Genomic DNA, 26,295 nt, shown 5'->3' on the forward strand with positions numbered 1-26,295 from the left:
AAGTTGTTGTAACTCTATGTTACAATTGTGGTGATGATGCAGTTCCTTTTGTCATGTTTCTGTGCCGGATTTGTTTTTAATCACTAGACTGTTAATCCAGAAACTCAGCTAATGTTCTGGGGACCCGGATTCGAATCCCGCCAGGAATTAAGATGACCATCAAACCATTGTCGATTGTTGGAAAAACCCGTCTGGTTCACAACCCGCTTGGTTCTGGTTCTCTTTTGGTTTCTGGTTCACAATGTCCTTTCGGGAAGGAAATCTGCCATTCTTAGCCGGTCTGGCCTGCATATAAAGTTTATTTATTTATTAGTCACAAGTTGGTTTACATTAACACAGCAACTGCCATCTTAAATGGCCTAGCAAGCTCAGTTCAAGGGCAACTAGGGATGGGCAACAAATGCTGGCCAGCCAGCGACACCCAAGTCCCGGGAGTGAATAAGAGTCTTAAAAGTGCTCAAAACGTTGGAAAATGTGAATGTAAACCGATCACAGTAGAGAACAAACTGTAAGACCCCCACTTCCAAAGCTATAACATCTGATATTTCCCCTCTATTAACAGAAAATACAGGGAGGAACATCTTTTTTTGTAATCATTTGGCTTCTTTTTTCTGCGAAATTGAGCCTCACTGTTCCACACGATGCCTCCTTCCTGGCAGGTTAGTGCTCAAATCTGTCCCACTCTCTGCTAGTTCCACAATTAACAATGACCATTAGGAGTTGACATCCTAAACCCCGTTCTCCAATTTTTCTCCTCCCTGTTTGCGGGGAGACATCTGACCTGTGCTCAATGATGCCCTCTCAAAGACACAGCTGAGGATGTAGGTGTGGACCCCACCTTACCATCCCACAGCAGAATGGGCTTTTATTTCCGCAGTGTGATTTTGATTCCAAGGACTAAAACTCAGACTCCAAAGGAACAATTGAAGGGATTATCAGGAGAAGGTTAAACAAAAAAATCAATTCTGTAAGCCTACCCTGTTTTATTTGAGCTTATAAATGGTTGGCCTCTATATCATGTCTTAGATGTTCCAAATATAGCAATTAAATATGACGCAGTGCACACTCCCTCGGCAACAGCCATGATTGAGATAAAAAAAACCTGAGAATCTTGCACTCCCAACAAGCGGTGCTTTATTAAAATGGGAAGTAGGAAAGGCACGAGCCACTGTATAATATTATTTCAAGGCAGCAGTGAAGACATTTAGACTTGGTGTTCGGCACATCAAGGGTCGGTCAAGGAAAATATAATTTATTATTGTCACATAGAATAGAATCACTACAGTGCAGGAGGAAGCCATTCAGCCCATCGACTCTGCACCAACAACAATCCCACCCATGCCCTATCCCCGCAATCCCACATATTTAATCCTCTTGACACTAAGGGTTAATTTAATAGGGCCAATCAATCGAGCCTGCACATCTTTGGACAGTGGGAGGAAGCCAGAGTATCTGGAGGAAACCCACCAAGATACAGGGAGAATGTGCAAACTCCACACACACAGTCACCCGAAGCCGGAATTGAACCCCGGCTGTGAGTGCTAACCACTGTGCCACCATGCCAGCCAATCATGTATTGGTATTTGGTGAAAAGTATAGTTTTTCGCGTGCTACACAGACAAAGCATGCAGTTCATAGAGAAGGAAAGGAGAGGGTGCAGAATGTAGTGTTACAGTCATAGCTAGGGTGAAGAGAAAAATCAACTTAATATAGGGTAAGTAGCATTCATAGAATCCCACACTGCAGAAGCAGGCCATTCGGCCCATCAAGTCTGCACCGACCACAATCCCAGCCCTCTCCCCATAACCCTAGCTAATCCCCCTAATACTAAGGGGCAATTTAGCATGGCCAATCCACCTAACCCGCACATCTTTGGACTGTGGGAGGAAGCGGGAGCACCCGGAGGAAACCCATGCAGACACGGGGAGAATGTGCAGACTCCACACAGTGACCCAAGCCGGGAGTTGAACCCGGATGCCTGGCGCTGTGAGGCAGCAGTGCTAACCACTGTTATTGTTGGAGAGTTTAAAAGATTTAAGAGTAGAGTTTTAAAGCATAGAACAAGTGTAAAAGATAGAATTAAGTGGGCACGCTGGGGACAGCTCGCAAGAAGTCGCCACGCTCCAGCGCCATCTTGAACCCTTTTCAAGGTGACGATTCATTAGAATGATACTGAGGCTAAAAGGATTAAATAGTGAGAATGGATTACATAAACTTGATTTACATTCCCTTGAGCGTAAGCGGTTAAAGGACAATCCAATGGGGGTGTTTAAAATGATTGAGGGAGTAGGTGGGATAGATACAAATGAATTATTTCCTCTGGCAGGCGTGCCCAGATCAAGAGGCCATAATCATTAAAAACAGAATGAGCTCATTTAAAGGTGAAATTAAGAAGCACTTTTTCAATCTGGAACTTGCTCCCCCTAAAGTCTTTGGATGAAGGATCAATTGAGACTTTTGATACTGACATCAAAGCTTTTGATACTGCCATCTCAAAGTACCTAACAGCCAATGAAGTACTTCTTTGAAGAGTAGTTGCTGTAGTCATTTAGGAAACACAGCAGTAAATGTGCACACGGCAAACTCCCACACATAGCAATGTGGCAATGACTAGAAAACCTGTTTTTTTTTGTGGTGTTGAACACTGTAAGGGTGACCCCAAGCCGGGAATCAAACCTGGGTCCCTGACGCTGCGACGTAGCAGTGCCAACCACTATGCCACCCCATGGGATTGTTCTCTGCCTGGGCTTCCTCAAACCACGTTAGCAGAGCTTCTTCCATGTCAGATAGACAGCGATTCTGATCTTCTTCCTTGCTAGAGAAATGCCTGCTTGACAAACCATTCCAAGTGTGTGGTCTAACTCCATTCTAATTTGCATTTATCACTAGAATGGATTACCTGGTCTGTGGGACCTGGCTGCAGCTAAACGGGCTACTGCATTTCCCACATTACAACAGTGACTGTCCTCCAGAGATACTTGGTTGAGCGGAGTGCTGGGACATCCTAAGGTTATGAAGGTTCATGGGATTTGGGGGGGGGGGGGGGTGTGGTCAGTGGCTGGGCCAGCATTTATTGCCCATTGCTGGGGGGCATTTATTTGTCAACCACATTGCTGTGGGTCTGGAGTCACATGTAAGCCAGACCAGGTAAGAATGGCAGATTTTCTTCCCTAAAGGACATTAGGTGAACCAGATGGGTTTTTATGACAGTTGACCTTTGTCTCTATAGTACGCAAGGAACAATATTTTTCATTGTTCGTTAATACATGTTACAATAATAAATCAAATCAAATCAGATCAAATCAAGACAGTTGGGAGCCAGTGTGGCAACTAGGGGAATTTCACAGTAACTTCATTGCAGTATTAATGTAAGCCTTACTTGTGACTAATAAACAAACTTTAACTTTTATCAACGGTGCTATATGAATGCAAATTATTTTCTTTTCAGACATGATCAGTGGCATGTTTTTTTTTGAAAAAAAAGCAGATAAGCCTTGAAGTAGAGAGTTAACTCAGTTGATTAAGAGTTAATCCACTTAAAGAGGATAAATGAGGACAATGTGTGGGTCCAGCCCAGCCCAAATGAGGGGCAGCATGATGGCACAGTGGGTTAGCACTGCTGCCTCACAGCGCCAGGGACACAGGTTCAATTCCTGGCCTTGGGTCACTGTCTGTGCGGAGTTTGCACATTCTCCCCGTGTCTGCGTAGGTTTCCTCCGGGTGCTCTGGTTTCCTCCCACAGTCTGAAAGACGTGCTGGTTAGGGCGCATTGGCCGTGCTAAATTCTCCCTCAGTGTGCCCGAACAAGCGCCGGAGTGTGGCGGCTAGCGGATTTTCACGGTAACTTAATTGCAGTGTTAATCTAAGCCTACTTGTGACACGAATAAATAAACTTTAAAAAAGGAACTGCAATCCCTGAGGCTCCCGGACAATCCGGGAGGGTTGGCAACCGCTTCCCATCCTCTCCTTGTTTTAGTCGGGAGTCCATTAGGTGAACCTCCGCCCCGGGGAGGACGGGAAATTGTCGATCAGGAGCAGCCAGGGGAGTAAAACTGCACCTCCCTTCATCCCTCCCGAAGCCGCACTCCGCCCTCGACCCTCTCCGCCTGGAACCTTCCACAGAGTATTGGGGGGGAGCGGAACTAAAGTGCTGAGCCGGGGGAAGGGGTTCGCGGTGGCGCGCGCGCTTTCCGGTCCGTCGCGGTACTCGGTCCGTTCCGGTCTGGGAGCTTCCTGTCCAGAGCCAGGGTTAGTATTGGGGGGAGAGCACAAGCTTCTTTTCTAGAACCTTCCTCCATTCCCCAGACCCCCCCCCCCCCCCCCAATGGGTGAATTTAAATTCAGCTTCAGGGAACATTCTGGAAATAAGAAACTGGGATTGGTTAAAGTGACCAAGGAGATGAGGGTGAGATTATTGGATTTTCACAGTAACTTCATTGCAATGTTCATCTAAGCCTGGGTGTGACACAGATAAATAAACTTTAAAACTAATGGGCCAAGGGTTTTGAATTATTGCCTCATTTATTAGTGCACAGTGAAAAGTATTGTTCCTTGCGTGCTATGTTGACAAGACATACTGTTCATAGAGAAGGAAAGGAGAGAGTGCAGAATGTAGTGTTACAGTCATAGCTAGGGTGTAGAGAAAGATCGACTTAATATAAGGTAGGTAGCATTGTACAAGAGCTTATGAGAGAGTAGAGTTTTAAAAGCGTAGAACGAAAGCAAAGGATAGAATTAGAGGGTATGCTGGTCATAGCTTGCAAGAAGTCACGGGGGCCAACAATGGGCCAAGAGTGGGTATGAGGAGGGGGCACGCGGGGGCATCAGTAGGCCAAGGGGGGGGGGGGCATCAGTGGGTGGACAGTAATTTAGTTTATTCATTAGTGTCACATTAACACTACAATGAAGTTACTGTGAAAATCCCCTAGTCGCCACACTCCGGCGCCTGTTCGGGTACACTGAGGGAGAATTTAGCACGGCCAATGCACCCTAACCAGCACGTCTTTCGGACTGTGGAAGGAAACCGGAGCACCCGGAGGTAGGGCTCAGGGAAGGCATCAATGGGCCATGGGTGGGGGTGATGGAGAGCATCAATGGGCCAAGTGTCGCCATGGCAATCTTTCATGTTCATTCAGTCATATCTAAAACCAGGAAGTTATGTTAATGCTGCAGATGTGGAAGGGGGAGGTTCAAATCCCAGCACAGCAGCTTTATTGGAATTGAAATTCAATCAGTTATAAATAAATCTAGAATTGAAAGCTAGTCTCGGTAATGGCAACTGTAAAACCATCGTCATCGGTTTTGGTTAAAAAAAAACTAAATGTCCTTCAGGGAAGAGATTTTTTAATATATTCGTTGATGGGATGTGGGCACCCCTGGCTATTCCAGCATTTGTTACCCATTCCCAATTGAACTGAGTTGCTTGCTAGGCCAGCCCCAAGGCCATTTAAGAGCCAACCATATTATTGTGGATCTAGAGTAACGTGTAGGCAAAACCAGGTAAGGATGACAGATTTCCTTCCCTAGAGAACATTAGTGAACCAGATGTGTTTTTCCGACAATCGTTTCATGGTTATCAGACTTTAATTCCAGATATTTATCAAATTCATTTTCACTATCTGCTGTGGTGGGATTCGAACCCGGGTCCCCAGACCATTACTGTGGGTCTCTGGATTACTAGTCCAGTGATAATACCACCAAGCCATTGCAGTCCTAACCTGGTCTGACCAACATGTGATTTAGACTCTCAGCAATGTGGTTGACTCTTAACTGCCCCTCTGCTGAAATGGCCCAGCAAGCCCCCGGGGTGATTAGGGATGGGCAATAAGCTGCTGGCCTTGTCAGTGGCGCCCACATCTCATCAAAGAATTTTTAAAAATTCTACCTCGGGGGTACCTGTCCTGTATTCCAAGGGATTGTGCTGTATTTTGACTGTCACCTAAGCAATGATTTTTGTCCCCTATTTTAGGAGAGCCTGGGTGTCTCGGTTGTGTGATTGAACAGGACTGCGATTCTGAGTCAGCTGGCAGAGCAAAAGATGATAACGTTGTGATTCCATAATCTAATTTGTAAGTTAGACCACAAGACTGTAAGATATAGGAGCAGAATTAGGCCATTCGGCCCATCGAGTCTGCTCTGCCATTCAATCATGGCTGATATGATTCTCATCGTAAGAAGTTTAACAACACCAGGTTAAAGTCCAACAGGTTTATTTGGTAGCAAAAGCCACACAAGCTTTCGGAGCTGCAAGCCCCTTCTTCAGGTGAGTGGGAATTCTGTTCACAAACAGAGCATATAAAGACACAAACTCAATTTACATGAATAATGGTTGGAATGCGAATACTTACAACTAATCCAGTCTTTAAGAAACAAAACAACATGAGTGGAAAGAGCATCAAGACAGGCTAAAAAGATGTGTATTGTCTCCAGACAAGACAGCCTGTCTTGAGACAATACACATCTTTTTAGCCTGTCTTGATGCTCTCTCCACTCACGTTGTTTTGTTTCTTAAAGACTTGATTAGTTGTAAGTATTCGCATTCCAACCATTATTCATGTAAATTGAGTTTGTGTCTTTATATGCTCTGTTTGTGAACAGAATTCCCACTCACCTGAAGAAGGGGCTTGCAGCTCCGAAAGCTTGTGTGGCTTTTGCTACCAAATAAACCTGTTGGACTTTAACCTGGTGTTGTTAAACCTCTTACTGTGTTTACCCCAGTCCAACGCCGGCATCTCCACATCATGATTCTCATCCCCATTCTCCTGCCTTTTCTCCACAACCCCTGATCCCTTTATTGATCAAGAACCTATCTATCTCTGTCTTAAAGACACTCAATGACCTGGCCTCCACAGCCCTCTGTGGCAATGAGTTCCACAGATCCACCACCCCCTGGCTGGAGAAATTCCTCTTCAACTCAGTTTTAAAGGAGCGTCCCTTCATTCTGAAGTTGTGCCCTCGAGTTCGAGTCTCTCCCACTTGTGGAAACATCCTCCCCACGTCCACTCTATCCAGGCCTCTCAGTATTCTGTAAGTTTCAATTAGATCCCCCTTCATCCTTTTAAATACCGAGTATAGACCCAGACTCCTCAACCGCTTCTCATATGACAAACCCTTCAATCCTGGAATCATTCTTGTGAACCTTCTCTGGACCCCCTCCAAGGCCAGCACATCCTTCCTTAGGTATGGGGCCCAAAACTGCTGACAATACTCCAAATGGGATCTGACCAGAGCCTTATACAGCCTCAGAAGTACATCCCTGCTCTTGTATGCTTGTGGGAGGAAACCCACGCAGACACAGGGAGGATGTGTAAACTCCACACAGACAGTAACCCAAGGCCGGAATTGAACCTGGGTCCCTGGCACTGTGGCACACGCAAAAATTAAGGCTGACACTCCGGTGCAGTCCCAAGGGAGCAGTACAATGTTAAAGATGCTTTCTTTCAGGTGAGATGTTAAACCCCGGTCCCACCAGCCTGCTCAGGTGGATATAAAAGGTCCCCTGACACCATTTAGAGGAAGAGCAGGGGAGTTATCCCTGATGTCCTGGTTATTATCTATCCCTCAATCAACGTTACCTGGTCTTTGTCACATTGTTAACCGCCTCCATAAATGTTGGCGTAATATGGATGTTAGTCTGTGATGTCAACACAACCAAAGCAGGAGAAGAAGTGGGGAACTAAGCATGATTGCATTTTCAAAGAGCCAGTACAGGCGTGGATGGGCTGAATAGCCACTCTGTGCTATGAGTTTCTTTGATTCTAATTCCACAATTTGGTGCAATGTTGTGAGATCACTGACGCTCGATTCTTGATCTTCTGTTTGAGGCTTGGATCGGCGCACACATGCACACAACCATACTCTTACAACTCGCCTTGTCTGCTTTTTTAGGAATGGACCAGGATGACAGTGAAGGAGAAGCTGAGCTCAGGAAGCAGTCCATTGGCGGCTGGGGTTTACTGCAGATCGCTGGGTGCACAGGGTTAACTGCATACCTAGTATGGGCAGGAGCACTGATGCCTGGTTTCAGGAGGGTCCCTCTAAGGTTACAGGTGGGAGAAACATAACTATCTACAAAGTACTTTGTGTATACACTGTGCAGATCAGACAGCTTCATTTCAGGCGGCCATAGAGTTTTACAGCTCAAAAAGAAATCCTTCGGCCCATCTTGTCCGTACTGGCCATCAAGCATCTATTATTCAAGCATTTCTATTTATACAATTTTCCAGCAATTGGCTGCAGCCTTGCACGCTGTGGCGTTTCACAAGCTCATCTAAATGCTTCTTAAATGTTGTGACGGTTCCCGCCTCTACCACCCTTTCAGGCAGCGAGTTCCAGATTCGCACTACCTTCTGAAAATGTTTTTCTTCAAATCCCCTCTAAATCTCCTGCCCTGACCTTAAATCCGTCTTCCCTGGTTATTGACCCCTCTACTAAGGGGAAAAGTTCCTTCCCATCTACGTCCTTCGTAATTCTGCGCACCTCAATCAGGTCCCCCCTCAGCCTTCTTTACTGTAAGGAAAACTACCCCAGCCGAGCCAGCCCTAATTGGTTCTACTTTTCCTATTTATCTGCCAATGGAAGACTTTTAGGTCCCTTTTATGTTCGTATGTCAGTCTCTTTCCTTGCTCTGACTTTGTTTCTTTTATCTAGTATTTTCACTTCCCCCTCTGAACTACCTTGGCTGTATCACCCAGCTGACACCTATCATAAGCACACTTTTGTTCTTTGACACCCCAAAATTGGATTCATTATTGAATTTACAATCTGCCAGCTGCCGCGGTTGAATTTCAGTTGTTTCCCCAGGGCCTCCGCATCAAAATTAAAAATTTATCCCAGGATCTGCTATGTGACAAATGTCAGTTTAACATCGCAGTCTCCCTGTAGAATCTCCCTCTCTCGATAATCCCATATTGGACATTGTTCTACCTGTCTCCATGGTAAATTCAGCAGCTTCTCTTTTTAAAATTCCACGCCATCCACCGACTGCCTCACCTAAACCTCCGCTCTGATCGAAACCTGCTCCTTGCTGCTCCGTCCGCGTTATCTTTTCATTTGTTTTCTTGTTTCCCCCATGAATTTTTTGAGGAGGTAACTAAGTGTGTTGATGAAGGTAGGGCAGTTGATGTCATATACATGGATTTTAGTAAGGCGTTTGATAAGGTCCCCCATGGTCGGCTTATGATGAAGGTGAGGAGGTGTGGGATAGAGGGAAAGTTGGACGATTGGATAGGTAACTGGCTGTCTGATCGAAGACAGAGGGTGGTGGTGGATGGAAAATTTTCGGATTGGAGGCAGGTTGCTAGCGGAGTGCCGCAGGGATCGGTGCTCGGTCCCCTGCTCTTTGTGATTTTTATTAATGACTTAGAGGAGGGGGCTGAAGGGTGGGTCAGTAAATTTGCTGATGACACCAAGATTGGTGGAGTAGTGGATGAGGTGGAGGGCTGTTGTAGGCTGCAAAGAGACATAGATAGGATGCAAAGCTGGGCTGAAAAATGGCAAATGGAGTTTAACCCTGATAAATGTGAGGTGATTCATTTTGGTAGGACAAATTTAAATGTGGAATACAGGGTCAAAGGTAGGGTTCTGAAGACTGTGGAGGAACAGAGAGATCTTGGGGTCCATATCCACAGATCTCTAAAGGTTGCCACTCAAGTGGATAGAGCTGTGAAGAAGGCCTATCGTGTGTTAGCTTTTATGAACAGGGGGTTGGAGTTTAAGAGCCGTAGGGTTATGCTGCAGCTGTACAGGACCTTGGTGAGACCACATTTGGAATATTGTGTGCAGTTCTGGTCACCTCACTATAAGAAGGATGTGGAAGCGCTGGAAAGAGTGCAGAAGAGATTTACCAGGATGCTGCCTGGTTTGGAGGGTAGGTCTTATGAGGAAAGGTTGGGGGAGCTAGGGCTGTTCTCTCTGGAGCGGAGGAGGCTGAGGGGAGACTTAATAGAGGTTTATAAAATGTTGAAGGGGATAGATAGAGTGAACGTTCAAAGACTATTTCCTCGGGTGGATGGAGCTATTACAAGGGGGCATAACTATAGGGTTCATGGTGGGAGATATAGGAAGGATATCAGAGGTAGGTTCTTTACGCAGAGAGTGGTTGGGGTGTGGAATGGACTGCCTGCAGTGATAGTGGAGTCAGACACTTTAGGAACATTTAAGCGGTTGTTGGATGGGCACCTGGAGCACACCAGGATGATAGGGAGTGGGATAGCTTGATCTTGGTTTCAGATAAAGCTCGGCACAACATCGTGGGCCGAAGGGCCTGTTCTGTGCTGTACTGTTCTATGTTCTAACCTTCTGTGTTGCCACGGCTGCAGTAAAACAAAAGCAGAATACCCTGCAAGTGTGCAATACGTTTATCTGGTTGACCAGTGGCACAGTGGTTAGCACTGCTGCCTCACAGCGCCGGGGACCCGGATTCAATTCCGGCCTCGGGTGACTGTGCGGAGTTTGCACGTGCTCCCAGTGTCTGTGTGGATTTCCTCCCGGTGCTCCTGTTTCATCCTACAGCTCAAAGATGTGCGGGTTAGGCTAATTGGACGTGCTAAATTGCCCCTTAGCGTCAGAGGGATTAGCAGGGTAAATACGAGGGGTTATGGGGATAGGGCCTGGGTGGGATTGTTGTCGGTACAGACCCAATGGCAGAATGGCCTCCTTCTGCACTGTAGAGATTCTATGATTGAAGATATATTCATGTCAAGTGTCTCGTCCTCCCAAACACCCACACTCTTCAATTCTTTTCATTGTGTAGAATACAACATCAGTGTCATCAGACACGTGAACCTGTCCACTTTGACAGAAAGATTTGAAAAGCAGTGAACTGTTTAAACGGAGCGAGGTTACAGGACTCTGATATTCGTAGTATCTGGATGTCCTGGTACATGATTGCAAACTGTTAGTATACAGGGACAACAAGTGATCAGGAACGCAAATGTAATGCTGGTGTTTATTGCAAGGGGAATGGAATATAAAAGTAGGGAAGTTTTACTGCAGCTGTATGGGGCCTTGGTAAGACCACGTCTGGAATACTGTATACAGTTTCAATCTCATTATTTGAAATATACATGTAATGTTTGAAAGTTTATTCATGTCACAAGTAAGCTTCCATTAACACTGAAATGAAGTTACTGTGAAAATCCCCTAGTCGCCACACTCCGGCGCCTGTTCGGGTACACTGAGGGAGAATTTAGCATGGCCAACACACCCTAACCAGCACGTCTTTCAGACTGTGGGAGGAAACCGGAGCACCCGGAGGAAACCCTCACTGACAGAAATTGGGAAAGAGCAAGCGAGTGGGACTAGCTGGATCGCTCTTTGATAGATCTGACACATAATTGATGGGCCGAGTGGCCTCCGTCTATGCTGTACTGTTGTATTGCGCTTCCAATTTCCCAGGGTGATCACGAACTGGGAATGCTGTGCACAAACTGACTGAATACATGTCAGTAAGCAGGAAATTTCCAGTAATACTGAGGGAGAGTTCAAATTGCTCCTGTTCAGACGATATCAGTGATCAGGAATCACCAAGAGCCTGGCGACTGGGAGCTGTCGCACTGCACTGGTGATATCTTAACAGGATCAGAAAAATAAAAACATGTCTGGTCTTCAGAATTATTTAACGTAGGTGGTTTGCGTATGTTTCAGTTCTGAGGAAAGCCAGGCTGAGTACAATAAAGAGGTGTGATTATGCTTGAAGAAAAGTCATACAGACTCAAAATGTTCAATCTGTTTCTCTCTCCAAAGATGCCTGCTGAGGTTTATTTGAGCATTTTCTGTTTTAATTGTGATTTTCCTTTACCAGGTTCCGTACATACCTGCAAGCCGCAGACAGGTGCAGAATGTGATGGCCTTACTGGAAGGCCGGTCTGGCAAGGTGGTAGACTTGGGATCAGGTGATGGCAGAATTGTATGTAAACATTCGGACTAAAATGCAATGGATTTAATATAAAACAACTGTTACAAGCTAACTTGGATTTTAAAGTAAAGTTTTATTTATTAGTCACAAGTAAGGCTTACATTCACACTGCAATGAAGTTACTGTGAAAATACCCTGGTCGCCACACTCTGGCACCTGTTCGGGTACACTGAGGGAGAATTTAGCACGGCCAATGCATCTAACTACTACTCGGACTGTGGGAGGAAACCGGAGCACCCGGAGGAAACCCATGCAGACTCAGGGAGAACGTGCAAACTCCACAGACACAGTGACCCAAGCCGTGAATCGAATCCGGGTCCCTGGCGCTGTGAGGCAGCGGTGCTAACCACTGTGCCACCGAGCCCGCCCCACATTTCAGTGCATGTTTAATTATAAAGGTTATTTTTAGAAAACGAACCTGAATGATTGCCCTTATTTGTGGCAGCTACTTAACTGCCGAATCTGTTTAATTAAACAAAAAAATGAACTTTCTATTCTGCCTTTGGGTTTCCACAAAACGTTCCCACTCTGTAAACTGCCCACAACTTCGCTTCTGGCAATTCTGCTCTCAAAAAACCCATCCTCCAATGTCCATACTGATTGTCGGGACTTTTAAAATTTTGTTGGAGCAGTTGTATCACATTTTTCTTTGTTATGGTGAATTTTACCATTCTGCAGGCCCGCACGCTAAGAACGGCAACTCAAAAAGCGCTTTTAGCGTAATAAAATATAGTGCTGCTAGTCCTGAAAAAAATATTTAAAAAGGCAATGGAGAAATGTTCTTTGATGTAAGCCTTTTAAATAAGGATTGTGTTAGAATATTCCATTAAAATTGCTCTTCATGTTGAATGGCTCAGTCTTCACTTTTGTGGAGATATTGGTACATTTGGTTAACAATAGGTCTGATGTCTGAATGATAGTCAGATAAATGTCAATTTAAACAGTGTTGGACATCAGAAAACTCCGTTCTGCAGATTATCACTGACGTCACCGTTGGTTTAAGTATGACTGAATCACTACATTACAGTTTATGGATTACGCACAGGCTGATCATTTTTTGTTTTATTCATGGGATGTGGGCGTCGCTGGCTGGACCAGAATTTACTACCCTTGAGTGGCTTGCAAGGCCATTTCATTTCAGAGTTAAGGGGGCGGCACGGTAGCACAGTGGTTAGCACTGCTGCTTCACAGCTCCAGGGACCTGGGTTCGATTCCCGGCTCGGGTCACTGTCTGTGTGGAGTTTGCACATTCTCCTCGTGTCTGCGTGGGTTTCCTCCGGGTGCTCCGGTTTCCTCCCACAGTCCAAAGATGTGCGGGTTAGGTTGATTGGCCATGCTAAAATTGCCCTTAGTGTCCTGGGATGCGTAGGTTAGAGGGATTAGTGGGTAAATATGTAGGGATATGGGGGTAGGGCTGGGTGGGATTGTGGTCGGTGCAGACTCGATGGGCCGAATGGCCTCTTTCTGTGCTGTAGGGTTTCTAAGATTTCTTTCTAAGAGGTAACCACTTTGCTGTGGGTCAGGAGTCACATGTAGGCCAGACCCTGCAAGGATGGCAGATTTCCTTCCCCAGAGGACATTAGTGAATCAGTTTGGGTTTTTAACGACAATTGACAGTGGTTTAATGGTCATCCTTAGACATTTAATTCCAGATTTGAACCCAGGTCCGCAGGGCATTATCCTGGGGTCTCTGAATTATTAGTCAGTGACAATGCCACTACACCATTACCTCCCCTGTGTTAGAAGCTGTGGATGTGAATCTATGATGTGGAGATGCCGGCGTTGGACTGGGGTAAACACAGTAAGAAGTTTAACAACACCAGGTTAAAGTCCAACAGGTTTATTTGGTAGCAAAAGCCACACAAGCTTTCGAGGCTCTGAGCCCCTTCTTCAGGTGAGTGGGAATTCTGTTCACAAACAGAACTTATAAGACACAGACTCAATTTACATGAATAATGGTTGGAATGCGAATACTTACAACTAATCCAGTCTTTAAGAAACAAAACAATGGGAGTGGAGAGAGCATCAAGACAGGCTAAAAAGATGTGTATTGTCTCCAGACAAGACAGCCAGTGAAACTCTGCAGGTCCACGCAACTGTGGGAGTTACAAATAGTGTGACATAAATTCTGATTCTAGGATCGCATGATAAAGACTCAGGAGGAAAAAAGCAGAAATATTTATGTGAAATAGTGTGACATAAACCCAATATCCCGGTTGAGGCCGTCCTTGTGTGTGCGGAACCTGGCTATCAGTTTCTGCTCCGCGACTCTGCGCTGTCGTGTGTCGCGAAGGCCGCCTTGGAGAACGCTTACCCGAATATCAGAGGCCGAATGCCCGTGACCGCTGAAGTGCTCCCCAACAGGAAGAGAACAGTCTTGCCTGGTGATTGTCGAGCGGTGTTCATTCATCCGTTGTCGCAGCGTCTGCATAGTTTCCCCAATGTACCATGCCTCGGGACACCTCGGGATGTCCCGAGGTGTCCCGAGGCATGGTACATTGGGGAAACTATGCAGACGCTGCGACAACGGATGAATGAACACCGCTCGACAATCACCAGGCAAGACTGTTCTCTTCCTGTTGGGGAGCACTTCAGCGGTCACGGGCATTCGGCCTCTGATATTCGGGTAAGCGTTCTCCAAGGCGGCCTTCGCGACACACGACAGCGCAGAGTCGCGGAGCAGAAACTGATAGCCAGGTTCCGCACACACAAGGACGGCCTCAACCGGGATATTGGGTTTATGTCACACTATTTCACATAAATATTTCTGCTTTTTTCCTCCTGAGTCTTTATCATGCGATCCTAGAATCAGAATTTATGTCACACTATTTGTAACTCCCACAGTTGCGTGGACCTGCAGAGTTTCACTGGCTGTCTTGTCTGGAGACAATACACATCTTTTTAGCCTGTCTTGATGCTCTCTCCACTCCCATTGTTTTGTTTCTTAAAGACTGGATTAGTTGTAAGTATTCGCATTCCAACCATTATTCATGTAAATTGAGTCTGTGTCTTATAAGTTCTGTTTGTGAACAGAATTCCCACTCACCTGAAGAAGGGGCTCAGAGCCTCGAAAGCTTGTGTGGCTTTTGCTACCAAATAAACCTGTTGGACTTTAACCTGGTGTTGTTAAACTTCTTACGATGTGAATCTAGGCATGGTGGCACAGTGGTTATCACTGCTGCCTCAAAGTGCCAGGGACCCAGGTTCGATTCCTAGCGTGGGTCACTGTCTGTGTGGAGTCTGTACGTTCTCCCCGTGTCTGCGTGGGTTTCCTCCATAAGAAATAGAAGCAGGAGTAGGCCATTTAGCCCCTCGAGCCTGCCCTGCTATTCAATAAGATCATGGCTGATCTGAAGTGGATCATTTCCACTTACCCGTCTGATCCCCATAACCCCTAATTCCCTTACCGATCAGGAATCCATCTATCCGTGATTTAAACATATTCAACGAGGTAGCCTCCACCACTTCAGTGGGCAGAGAATTCCAGAAATTCACCAGCCTCAGAGAAGAAGTTCCTCCTCAGCTCTGTCCTAAACTGACCCCCCTTTATTTTGAAGGTGCTCTCGTTTTCCTCCTACAGTCTGAAAGACGTGCTGGTTAAGTGCATTGGCCGTGCTAAATTTTCCCTCCGTGTACCCAAACAGGGGCCGGAGTGTGGCGACTCGGGGATTTTCACAGTAACTTCATTGCAGTGTTAATGTAAGCCTACTTGTGACACTAATAAATAAACTTAAACTTCCCAATGCACCCGTTTAAATTTCTCTTGCTAGCTGCTCCCTGTGTGTACATGGCATAGTCTTTATGTATGATTCCGCACTCTTGAGGTCAAATCCTTGGAATGCCCTCTGAAATGTTGAGCAAGCCACTCAGTTCGAGGGCAATTAGGGATGGGCAACAAATGCTGGCCGTTCAGTGACACCCACATCCCTTGAAAGAATGAAGATATTTGCTGCACGCATGACCAGCCAGAAATTTTACCTCACTGAGGTAAAATTGACTTTTCCTTTCCCCGCTTGGCTTGATGACAGAGGGTGGTTGTAGAGGGTTGTTTTTCAAACTGGAGGCCTATGACCAGCGGTGTGCCTCAGGGATCGGTGCTGGGCCCACTGTTATTTGTCATTTATATTAATGATTTGAAATAGAATTTAGGAGGCACGGTTAGTAAGTTTGCAGATGACACCAAGATTGGTGGCATAGTGGACAGTGAAGAAGGTTATCTCCAATTGCAACGGGATCTTGATCAATTGGGTCAGTGGGCTGACGAATGGCAGATGGAGTTTAATTTATATCGAGGTGAAGTGATGTATTTTGGTAGATCATACCAGAGCAGGACTTACTCAGTTAATGGTAGGGCGTTGGGGAGACTTACAGAGCAAAGAGATCGAGGGGTACAGGTTCATAGCTCCTTGAAAGTGGAGTCACAGGTGGACAGGGTGGTGAAGAAGACATTCGGCATGCTTGGTTTCAGTGGTCAGAACATTGAATACAGGAGTTGGGACGTCTTGTTGAAGTTGTAAAAGAGATTGGTCAGGCCACAATTGTGTGCAATTCTGATCACCCTATTATAGAAAGGATATTATTAAACTAGAAAGAGTGCAGAAAAGATTTACTAGCATGCAACAGAGACTTGATTGAGTTATAAGGAGAGGCTGGATAGACTGGGACTTTTTTCCCTGGAGCGTAAAAGGCTGAGGGGTGATCTTATAGAGGTCTATAAAATAATTAGGGACATAGATAAGGTAGATAGTCAACATCTTTTCCCAAAGGTAGGGGAGTCAAAAACCAGAGGGCATAGGTTTAAGGTGAGAGGGGAGAGATACAAAAGTGTCCAGTGGGGTAATTTATTTTACACAGAGGGTGGTGAGTGCCTGGAACGAGCTGCCAGAGGTAGTAGTAGAGGTGGGTGCAATTTTGTCTTTTAAAAAGCATTTAGACAGTTACATGGGTAAGATGGGTATAGAGGGATATGAGCCAAATGCAGGCAATCGGGACAAGCTTAGTGGTAAAAACTGGGTGGCATGGACAAGTTGGGCTGAAGGGCCTGTTTCCTGCTGTAAACCTCTATGACTCTAAAGGAAATACCCCAACCTGCCACAGAGTGAGTGTTAAACCAAATGCCTAGATTTGATAGAGGTATTCAAAATCATGAGGGGGCTGGACAGAGTAGATAGGGAGAAACTATTCTTTATCATGAAAGGGTCACAAGTGAGAGAGCACAGACATAAATTAATTATCAACAGAAGTAACAACGACAGGGGACTTTTTCACAGTTAAGGTCTGAAATGCACTGCCTGAGAGTGTGATGGACTCAGATTCAGTCATTGAATTCCGACAATGCAGGAGGAAGTCATTCGGCCCATCGAGTCTGCACCGACCCTCTGAAGAGCGACCCACCCAGGCAACCCAACTCATCCACCTGGTTAATTACCTAACCTACACACTAGGGCAAATTTAGCATGGCCAATCCACCTTTACCTGCACAGCTTTGGAGTGTGGGAGGAAACCGGAGGACCCAGAGGAAATCCACACAGGCATGGGAAAAATGTGCAATCTCCACACAGACAGTGACCCGAAGCTGGAATTGAACCCTGGTCCCTCGAGCTGTGCTGCCCCAAATTGAAGCATTCGAAAGAGGATTAGATTGTTATCTGACAAAGGTGAACGTCCTAAGTTGCGGGGAGAAGAGGCGGGAAAGGCAGTAGGTAAATTGCTCATTCGGAGAGCCAGTGCAGAAGCAGTGGGCCAAATGGCCTTCTGTACAGTCACAATTCTGCAATGCACTGTAATTCTTGCCGGGCTAATTCCACAGCTTTGAAGGAAAGATGGAGAGTACATCATTCTTAAACATGTCTCGTAGCTGGTCACCTGTCAATTTTCAATCAGTTGAGGCCAGGAATAGAATAACATTGATGTGGTTGGTGATGTTTAGTCATAGGGTAATGACCACTATCACAGCACTGCAACACTCCTAACCAATAGAAACCCTTGAGTTTTAAAAATTACTTGAATGTTATAGAATCACATGATAGATTTATTCAGTATAGAAAGGAGGCCATAGAGCCCATTGTGCCTGTGTCAGCTCTGGTTTAGTTCCACTCCCCAGCTCTTTCCCCATAATCTTGCAAAGTTGTCCTCTTCGAGATATTGAAAACCCTACCAGGTAGTCTTCTCCCTGCTTGAAGTGGCATCCTAGAGATGGAATATATCATTCAGTGGCACAGTGGTTAGCACTGCTGCCTCATAGGGCCTGGGACCTGGGTTCGATTCCCGGCTTGTATCTGTGTGGAGTTTGCACATTCTACCCGTGTCTGCGTGGGTTTCCTCCCGGTGCTCTGGTTTCCTTCTACAGTCCAAAGATGTGCAGATTAGGTGGATTGACCATGCTAAATTGCCCCCTAGTGTCGGGGCACTAGCTAGGGTAAATACATGGGGTTATGGGAATAGGGCCTGGGTGGGATTGTGGTTGATGCAGACTCGATGGGCCGAATGGCTTTCTTCTGCACTGTAGGGATTCTATGATCATTAAAGGTTTGGAGACAATCCCCAAAAGATGTTTCACTCTGTCTCTTTCCTGACTGCGAGGATTAACCAAAAAACTGCTTACCTGGTGGCCATGACATAAGCGTTAAAAGTTTGGTAGAAAGAAGGCCCGAGTGAAGTACAGACAGTGGCACAGACTAGTCGGGCTGAATGACCTATTTCTGTGTTGTGCAGTCGGTGTAAAGAATAAAGAAAATTACAGCACAGGAACAGGCCCTTCGGCCCTCCAAACTTCACCGACCATGCTGCCCGACTGAACTAAAATCCCTTACCCTTCCGGGAACCATACCCCCTCCATTCCCATCCTATTCATGTATTTGTTAAGACGCCCCTTAAAAGTCACTTATCGTATCTGCTTCCACTACCTCCCCCGGCAGCGAGTTCCAGGCACCCACCACCCTCTGTGTAAAAAGAACCTTGCCTCGTACATCTAAGTTGTCGTTTTGTTTCCACGTCACACATTCTGTTGTAACTCCGCTTTTCACTGCGCCATTAAAAGTCACGGGATCCGTGTCATCCTCAGGTGCTAGAAGCCAGTAAGCGTGGCTTCCATCCAGCAGTTGGCTATGAACTGAACCCGTGGCTCATCAGGCTGTCAAAGTTCTACGCTTGGAGAGCAGGCTGTAACGGCCAGGTTTCTTACCTGAAGCAAGATTTGTGGAAGGTACAAACAATGTAATGCAAAGGGTGGTTGGGTGGGGGGGCGGGGGGGGGGGGGGGGGGGGGGGGGTGGGGGTGGCTCCATCATTTGATATTAATGGGTATTGTTCGCAAGCTTTCTCAGTCTTAAATATATGTTTTTTGAAAAGTTACATTTATTAAAAATCATATTTAAATGCTAATTTTCCTTGGCAGTCAAATTCCAATAAAATATAGACAAACATCGGTACAAACCAGGAACTAACTACTATCTTCTAGCCTCGGGGATCTGATTATCACAATCTCCGGTCAGCCCCAATTCCGTTTTCTGAACTACTTACACATTTGTTCAAGAAATGAACAGATTTCGGAGACACGGGTGCATCACGGGATTGCCTTCTCTATAAAAAGACCAACTATCGATAAGAAGCTTGATCCGATTGTTCCACACAAGACGAAGTAATCACGTAGGATGTAATATTGAAACTTTTCCACTGAGAACATTTCTGGTCTGAAACTATATATGAAGCATATAGATCAAGAGAAGATTGTTGATTGAAAGTTATTGTCTAGAATCTTAACAAAGTTGACCCATTACAGATGAAACAAGGAACAGCTCAGTTGCACTTAGCTATTAAAGGGGATTGTCACAGTAACTTCATTGCGGTGTTGATACAAGCCTACTTGTGACGCTAATAAATAAACAAATGTGTTAGTGCAGTATCATAGAATCCCTTGGGTTAAATGGCCATGCTAAATTGTCCCTTAGTGTCAGGGGGACTAGCAGGGTAAATACGTGGGGTTACAGTGAGGGGCCTGGGTAAGTATCGCTGCAGACTGGATGGGTCAAATGACCTCTTTCTGCTCTGTAGAATTCCTACAGTGTAGAAGGAGGCCATTCGGCCCATCGAGCCTTCACCGACAACAATCCCCACCCAGGCTCTATCCCCATAACCCCTTCAACGTGATAAAACATCCCAAGATGCTTCATGGGACCACCTAGGAACAGGGGCTGACCATTGGGCCCCTCGAACCTGAGGTCGATGTCACCTGCATGCTAGTATCTGCTCATTGAGCAACAGTGGCAAGGCCTTGGGGGAAGGGGATGTGTGAGATGGTAAAATAATGGACAGAACGCTAAACTCTCATTGTCAGGATTGTTGTATATGCTCTTAATGCAATGATTTTAAATATTGACAGGGCGCCGGTGTAAATTAGGAGCAAAACATTGATGGCGTGCACCTTTTTTGTTATTTTAGGTTGATTTGTCAGACTGTTCTAATGTTACAGTTTTCCTGGCTCCCAGTGTGGTAAGTAATAGGTGATCCTTTTCGCGCTGTCTCTTTCATGCACACATGCACACAAACATAATCTCTCTCAGTACATTCATATATCAAGCTTATTAATGTATTCTCAGTAATTCTACAATCACTGATTTCTGGTTCCTTTCATTTGTGGAATATACTTGCGTTATATTTTTAGCGTTTACCAGCTCGATAATTCCTTTGGTTCTCATAGAATTCCTACAGTGCAGAAGGAGACCATTCGGCCCATCGAGCCTGCGCCGACCACAATTCCACCCAGGCCTTATTCCCGTAACCCCACATATTTATCCTGCTAATCCCCTGACACTCGAGTCAATTTAGCTGTGGCAATCAACCTAACCCACACATCTTTGGACTGTGGGAGGAAACTGGAGCACCCGGAGGAAACCCACGCAAACACGGGGAGAACGTGCAAATTCCACACGGACAGTGACCCAAGGCCGAAATTGAACCCGGGTCCCTGGCACTGTGAGGCAGCAGTGCCAACCACTGTGCCAGCATGGTTTCAGTGTGTGTCACTGGTCACTCCTGTTAGGGTCCAGGTCAGAAATTTCAAGGTGTATTATGAAGTTAGCCTAGACCCTAACTTTTCCTTTTGATTTGGGCTAAAGTAGGTGAACTAAAGTACTGTGCTCCAGTTATGATTCAATTGACTCACTAGGGAACCTTTTATCAAAAAAAAACTTATATTTAAGAACACAGAATATAACCAAAAAAAGCATAACTTTTACCAATTAAAATATTTAAACATGACAAAGTATAATTCTTAACAATTAGCGATCTCTGTGGTTCCAATTTAAGCAACATGCCTCATAGACATAAATCGCCTCCTTGAATCAGCACGAAAAAAAAGCAAATACATGCACGTTGATGCTAGATTTCCAGCCGTTTAACACCTCTGGTCAGAGATCCAGACAGACACTTGTCTTCTGACTCTCATACAGCCACCTCCAGAGAAAGATCCACCCTCAAACAGCAGAATCTCAGAGAAAGAGATTTATTTCCTGACAGATTCCACACTCCAATTCCAGAGAGAGAAAGTGACTTTTCTCTAAAGATCCCAAACAGCAGACTTATAGAGAAATAAACCTAGTCTCTGGTAGATTCCATCTCCAGGCCTCAGAGAGAGAAAAGGCTACCCCTCCCTGCAGCTTCCGAGCAGCAACTGACTTGTTTTTCCTGTGTAAGCCTCGCTCCACCCAGTCACATGACCTTACTCGCTAATCAACCTACTCAAGCCCTACTCTACAAAACCCCAGGAGAAAACTCTAAAAATAAAACCCAGCATCAGTCCAGATTAAAACAAACATTGTAGCAGTTAAGATCAATTATGCTTTTGCATTAACAACAGGGGCTGCTGCCAAGTACAGACTAAACAGCACCGATACATAGAATTGCTAAAACAGATCCTGCACAAGTAAGATGACCCAAATACATTTTTTAAAGGCACAGTATCATCACACCTCCCCCCCCTTAAGAAAAAAATGAACCGTCAATATGCAAAGATGGTATCATTTTTCGAAACCTCTCGCTATACTCCCTAAGCCGACCTTATGTCCCCTGTGATTCAGGGTATGATGTTACTTGTCTAATATCTAGGTAAATGTAGTGAGACCCAAGGTTTGAACCGAGGTTCTCGTCACTGCCCTCTGGCGTACTGGAGTCTGTCACATGCAGCACGTAACTCCTCGTCTGTGGTAGGCAGAGCAATGACACTCCATCAGGTGCCTTAATTCATTAAGCCAACTTTATTGAACATTACGCAGGTTAGCAAACAGTGTTAAGCACAGTAAGATAGACAGTAAATTCAGGCTGCGCTATTCCCCTCAGAATCAAAGCAGGGAGAGTGCTTCCCTTGCAGTCCCGAGACCGGCCTTTGAAGCACAGTCTCTACTTTTTGCAAAGACGATCATGGCCGATATTTTACAACCTCGCTCAGGCAAGGCATGTAAAATCCCACCCGAGGCCAAGGGAGAACTCCGTTCTGCAAGCTGCGCCTGCCCTGATTCCAGGGCGGGCATGCTGGTAAAATTCCAGCACGTCTCCTGCTGGCATTAAACTGGCTGATCAAAAAAAAAACCCTACAATCGGAGGCCACTTGCTACAGAGCTACCAGTTGAAGGGTCAGAAGTCGTGGCCCTGCCTCTCTCAAAGACCTGGCTTCTCTCTCTACCTCAGAGCTGGATGCTGAGACTTAAAAAAAACAAGATTAAAACTTATTCATGGGATATTGGCGTCGCTGGCTGGGCCATCGTTTGTTGCCCTTGAAAATGAGGGGGTAAGTAGCCTTCTTGAACTGCTGCAATCCATGCGGTGTGGCTACTTCCACTGGGCTGTTAGGAAGGTTTAAAGTTTATTTATTAGTGTCACAAGTAGGCTTACATTAACGCCGCAATTAAGTCACTGTGAAAATCCCCTAGTCGCCACGCTCCGATGCCTGTTAGGATGCACTGAGGGAGAATTTAACATGGCCAATCCACTTAACCAGCATGTTTTCGGATTGTGGGAGGAAACCGGACCACCCGGAGGAAACCCACGCAGACACATGGAGAACGTGTAGACTCTGTACAGACAGTGACCCAAGCCGGGAATCGAACCCGGGTCCCTGGTGCTGTGAGGCAGCAGTGCTAACCATTGTGCCACTCTGCCGCCAAGAGTTCCAGGGAGTTTTGATCCAGTTACAGTGAAGGAACGGTGATGTATTCCAAGTTATGACAGTTGTTGTGGTTTGGAAGGGAACTTGCAGATGGTGGTCCTCCAATATATTTCCCGCCCTTGCCCTTCTAGATGATAAAGGTCACAGGTTTGAAAGGTCATGTTGAAAAGAGCCTTGGTGGAGTTGCTGCAGTGAATCCCAGTGGTCCATCATGTAGTATGTTTGAATTGAATGGAATGGCCCTCACATTGGTCTGTGCCAATGTGAAAGATCCTGTCTATGCTTAGCCCTGTTTGCTTCAGTCTATGCAAAGACTTCATTTATGCAAAGACTTCATTTTAAGATATTTCTGCCTATACAATTACATTTGAATGCTAGACTGTAGGGGTTAACCACCACTGCTAACTTGGCTACATTTTAAAATTTAGAAGGCTAAAGGTTAGCTAAATATTGACTGCATTCCTGAAGGGTACACAATGCAGGCAAACAACAGCAGCTGCAAGGCTTGTTTTTCTAGACAGAGACAGCCTGCGAAGGGCACTTACAATAATGAGATAAGGGTTGAGATATAGTGTGGATTTTAGTGTGTGTTTTCAGTTCAGTTTCAAGATCCTGTCCAGTACAGTACAGGGACTGACTTGCTTAAAAGCCAGTCTCCAAAGTTTACTTTTTCTTTTCGCTTCTGTCATGTTAATTTTCTTAAGTTCTGTTCAATAAAAGAAATTCATTTTAAAACCCCGTACCAGTGCTATCCCCTCGTCTGTTCAAAGGAATGAATGGACCCAACGCAATGTTAGAAAGGTCCCATTCAATTACAAAGGGAGCAGTCGAGTTTGCAACTGTATAACTTGAGGTGTGAATATCAGCTGGACCTCAATATAAATTCTGTGCACCCTGAAAAATCAGCTCATGGAGGTCACACAGAGCTTTATCCAGCACCTTCATTCTATTGAAATTGACATCCATTCCACGCTAATCTTCAACTCTGAACGATTCTTCCCCAGAACCACAAAACAATAGAATTCCAACCTCCTTCAGTCCTTCCTTTCCCCTACAATCTGCAGGCTTTCAAAACCAATATTTGGCATCCACTGGTTCATACTTTGTGAACCAACCAATCTTCTATACTTTTCAGTATTGGTGACTTCTCAGACTCTGGTACTTGGCCCTATCGCTTTAATAAAACTAAATAGTCCCTGTTCCCTGACAAAGGGTGACAGAGCAAGACTTAGTAAAAGTAAAATGAAACTTGCCAAGCTATCTATCTAATAGTCACAGGGGAATTGTAATAATTGCAGATTCATAATTTGCTGCTGAAATGTTTGTGTGCTTAAAATGGGCTTTCGTGAGATAAAGGGCTGAATTTTCCAGTCTTTCCCAGCCAGCGGGATCTTCCAGTCCCGCCACCGAAGGCAACCCCGTGTATCGGGTTCCCTGGCATAGAGGTCTATAAAATAATGAGGGGCATAGATCAGCTAGTCAACATCTTTTCCCAAAGGTAGGGGAGTCTAAAACTAGAGGGCATAGGTTTATGGTGAGAGCGGAGAGATACAAAAGGGTCCAGGGGGGCAATTTCTTCACTCAGAGGGTGGTGAGTGTCTGGAACGAGCTGCCAGAGGCAGTAGTAGAGGTGGGTTCAATTTTGTCTTTTAAAAAGCGTTCAGACAGTTACATGGGTAAGATTAGCATAGAGGGATATGGGCCAAACACAGGCAATTGGGACTAGCTTACTGGTAAAAACTGGGCAGCATGGACAAGTTGGGCCGAAGGGCCTGTTTCCATGCTGTAAACTTAATGACTCTGTAACTCGTTTCCCCCCTCCGTGTAGTTTGGTGTGCAATGGATGCAAGAAATACAAGTTATTTGATCCTACACTGCGTTAGTGAATGAAAATACTCTGATTCCTCTGCAGCTTTCTTTACTGGCAGTCAAATTGTTATCTGAACTTCCGGAAGATGCCTGGATTGTGGCTGGTCGATTCCCATTCCCGAACTGGAAACCGTGCTGCACTGTTGGGGAAGGGGTGGATAGAGCCTGGCGTTACAATGTCAAACAACTACGACAAGAAGACGCATCCCACATCACACAGGAAGGAACAGCCGTCTAACATCAGCTGCCAAACTGTTAACTGCAAACGGGCAACTTTACAGAAGAGAAGTTAAATTATTTGTTTATTTTAGGTTGCAAACCACAAACTGAAGATTTTTAAAGAACTACACGAGACTTTTTACAAAGCTATCAATTCTTCTGTTATAAATTAAACAAGGAATTAACTATAATAAGCAAAATACTGGAGTATCTCTTATTTCCTCAAGTCAACATTGCAATTTCTGCGAATGGAATGTTCTTGCCTTGTTAATTAGAGAGAGTTTGACAATCTCCGATTCCTGACTGAAAGGACTTTTTTAAGTTTACTTATTAGTCACAAGTAAGGCTTACATTAACATTGCAATGAAGTTACTGTGAAAATCCCCTAGTCGCCACAGTCCGGTGCCTGTTTGGGTCACTGCACCTAACCAACACGTCTTTCAGACTGTGGGAGGAAACCAGAGCACCCGGAGGAAACCCACACAGACATGAGGAGAATGTGCAAACTCCATGCAGACAGTGACCCAAGCCAGGAATCGAACCCGGGTCCCTGGCGTTGTGAGGCAGCAGTGCTAACCACTGTGCTGCTGTGTTTTACACCTGTTGTGCCTTGCTGTACAGTGTGTTTTTAACCCTTATACGGTGGATAAAGAACTGCAGGTCAACTTCTTATAAATGCAATAACGTTTATTCATTCACACAATTAATATTAGTTACGGCAGTTACTTTTACAGAACAATCAGAAGATTCAAACTTAACGTTGGACTTTGACTTAACTGTGAGTGACTGACAAGTACCCAGGCAGATATTGGCCTGTGTCCACGTGTTGGTCTCTGCAGTCTCCTCGGTATGGTCTGCTCTTTGGTCTGGTCTGATCCTCCTCTTCTGGGTCCGGTCTGTTCTTCCTTCTCCTCTGGATGGTCCAGGGTCGTCCTTCATGGTGGTTGGCCTCCAGAATCGCCGCTGCTGGTAGTGTGTTGCGTAGCACCTTTATCCTTGGATTATTTTGCGTCCCTTTAAGGCGGACCCTCGATCACTACCTATCAGTCGACCAGGGCTCGATCATCCTGATCAATGGAGTCCAATCGGTTGCTGCCACACCAATTTTGGGGTGTGCCTGTGGGTGCTGG

General features: G+C 45.5%; 1 protein-coding gene across 2 annotated transcripts; it reads left to right on the forward strand.

Annotated features, from left to right (window-relative positions):
* Positions 1 to 4,179: 4,179 nt before the first annotated feature.
* antkmt (adenine nucleotide translocase lysine methyltransferase) lies at positions 4,180 to 25,836 on the forward strand. Of its 2 annotated transcripts, none has more exons than XM_078240776.1 (7): positions 4,180 to 4,248; positions 5,969 to 6,068; positions 7,888 to 8,048; positions 11,804 to 11,908; positions 18,981 to 19,121; positions 20,356 to 20,406; positions 24,990 to 25,836. In XM_078240776.1, exons 3-7 carry the CDS (start codon positions 7,890 to 7,892, stop codon positions 25,182 to 25,184), a joined length of 651 nt encoding a protein of 216 aa, XP_078096902.1. In that variant the 5' UTR covers positions 4,180 to 4,248; positions 5,969 to 6,068; positions 7,888 to 7,889; the 3' UTR covers positions 25,185 to 25,836. The 2 variants fall into 2 exon arrangements, with proteins under 2 accessions (XP_078096902.1, XP_078096903.1); XM_078240777.1 differs by having other exon boundaries at positions 4,225 to 5,038; positions 24,990 to 25,835.
* Positions 25,837 to 26,295: the final 459 nt, after the last annotated feature.

The sequence above is a fragment of the Mustelus asterias genome, chromosome 23 (genome assembly GCF_964213995.1).
Source record: "Mustelus asterias chromosome 23, sMusAst1.hap1.1, whole genome shotgun sequence".
In the NCBI taxonomy this organism is placed as follows: domain Eukaryota; kingdom Metazoa; phylum Chordata; class Chondrichthyes; order Carcharhiniformes; family Triakidae; genus Mustelus; species Mustelus asterias.

Bases quoted from the DNA above. Each gene is read 5' to 3' on its own strand.
- antkmt (XM_078240776.1), top strand. From the start codon at position 7,890: ATGGACCAGGATGACAGTGAAGGAGAAGCTGAGCTCAGGAAGCAGTCC. The intron at 8,049-11,803 runs GTGGGAGAAACA...TTCCTTTACCAG, and splicing joins GGGTCCCTCTAAGGTTACAG to GTTCCGTACATACCTGCAAG. The intron at 11,909-18,980 runs GTATGTAAACAT...TGTCATCCTCAG, and splicing joins GATCAGGTGATGGCAGAATT to GTGCTAGAAGCCAGTAAGCG.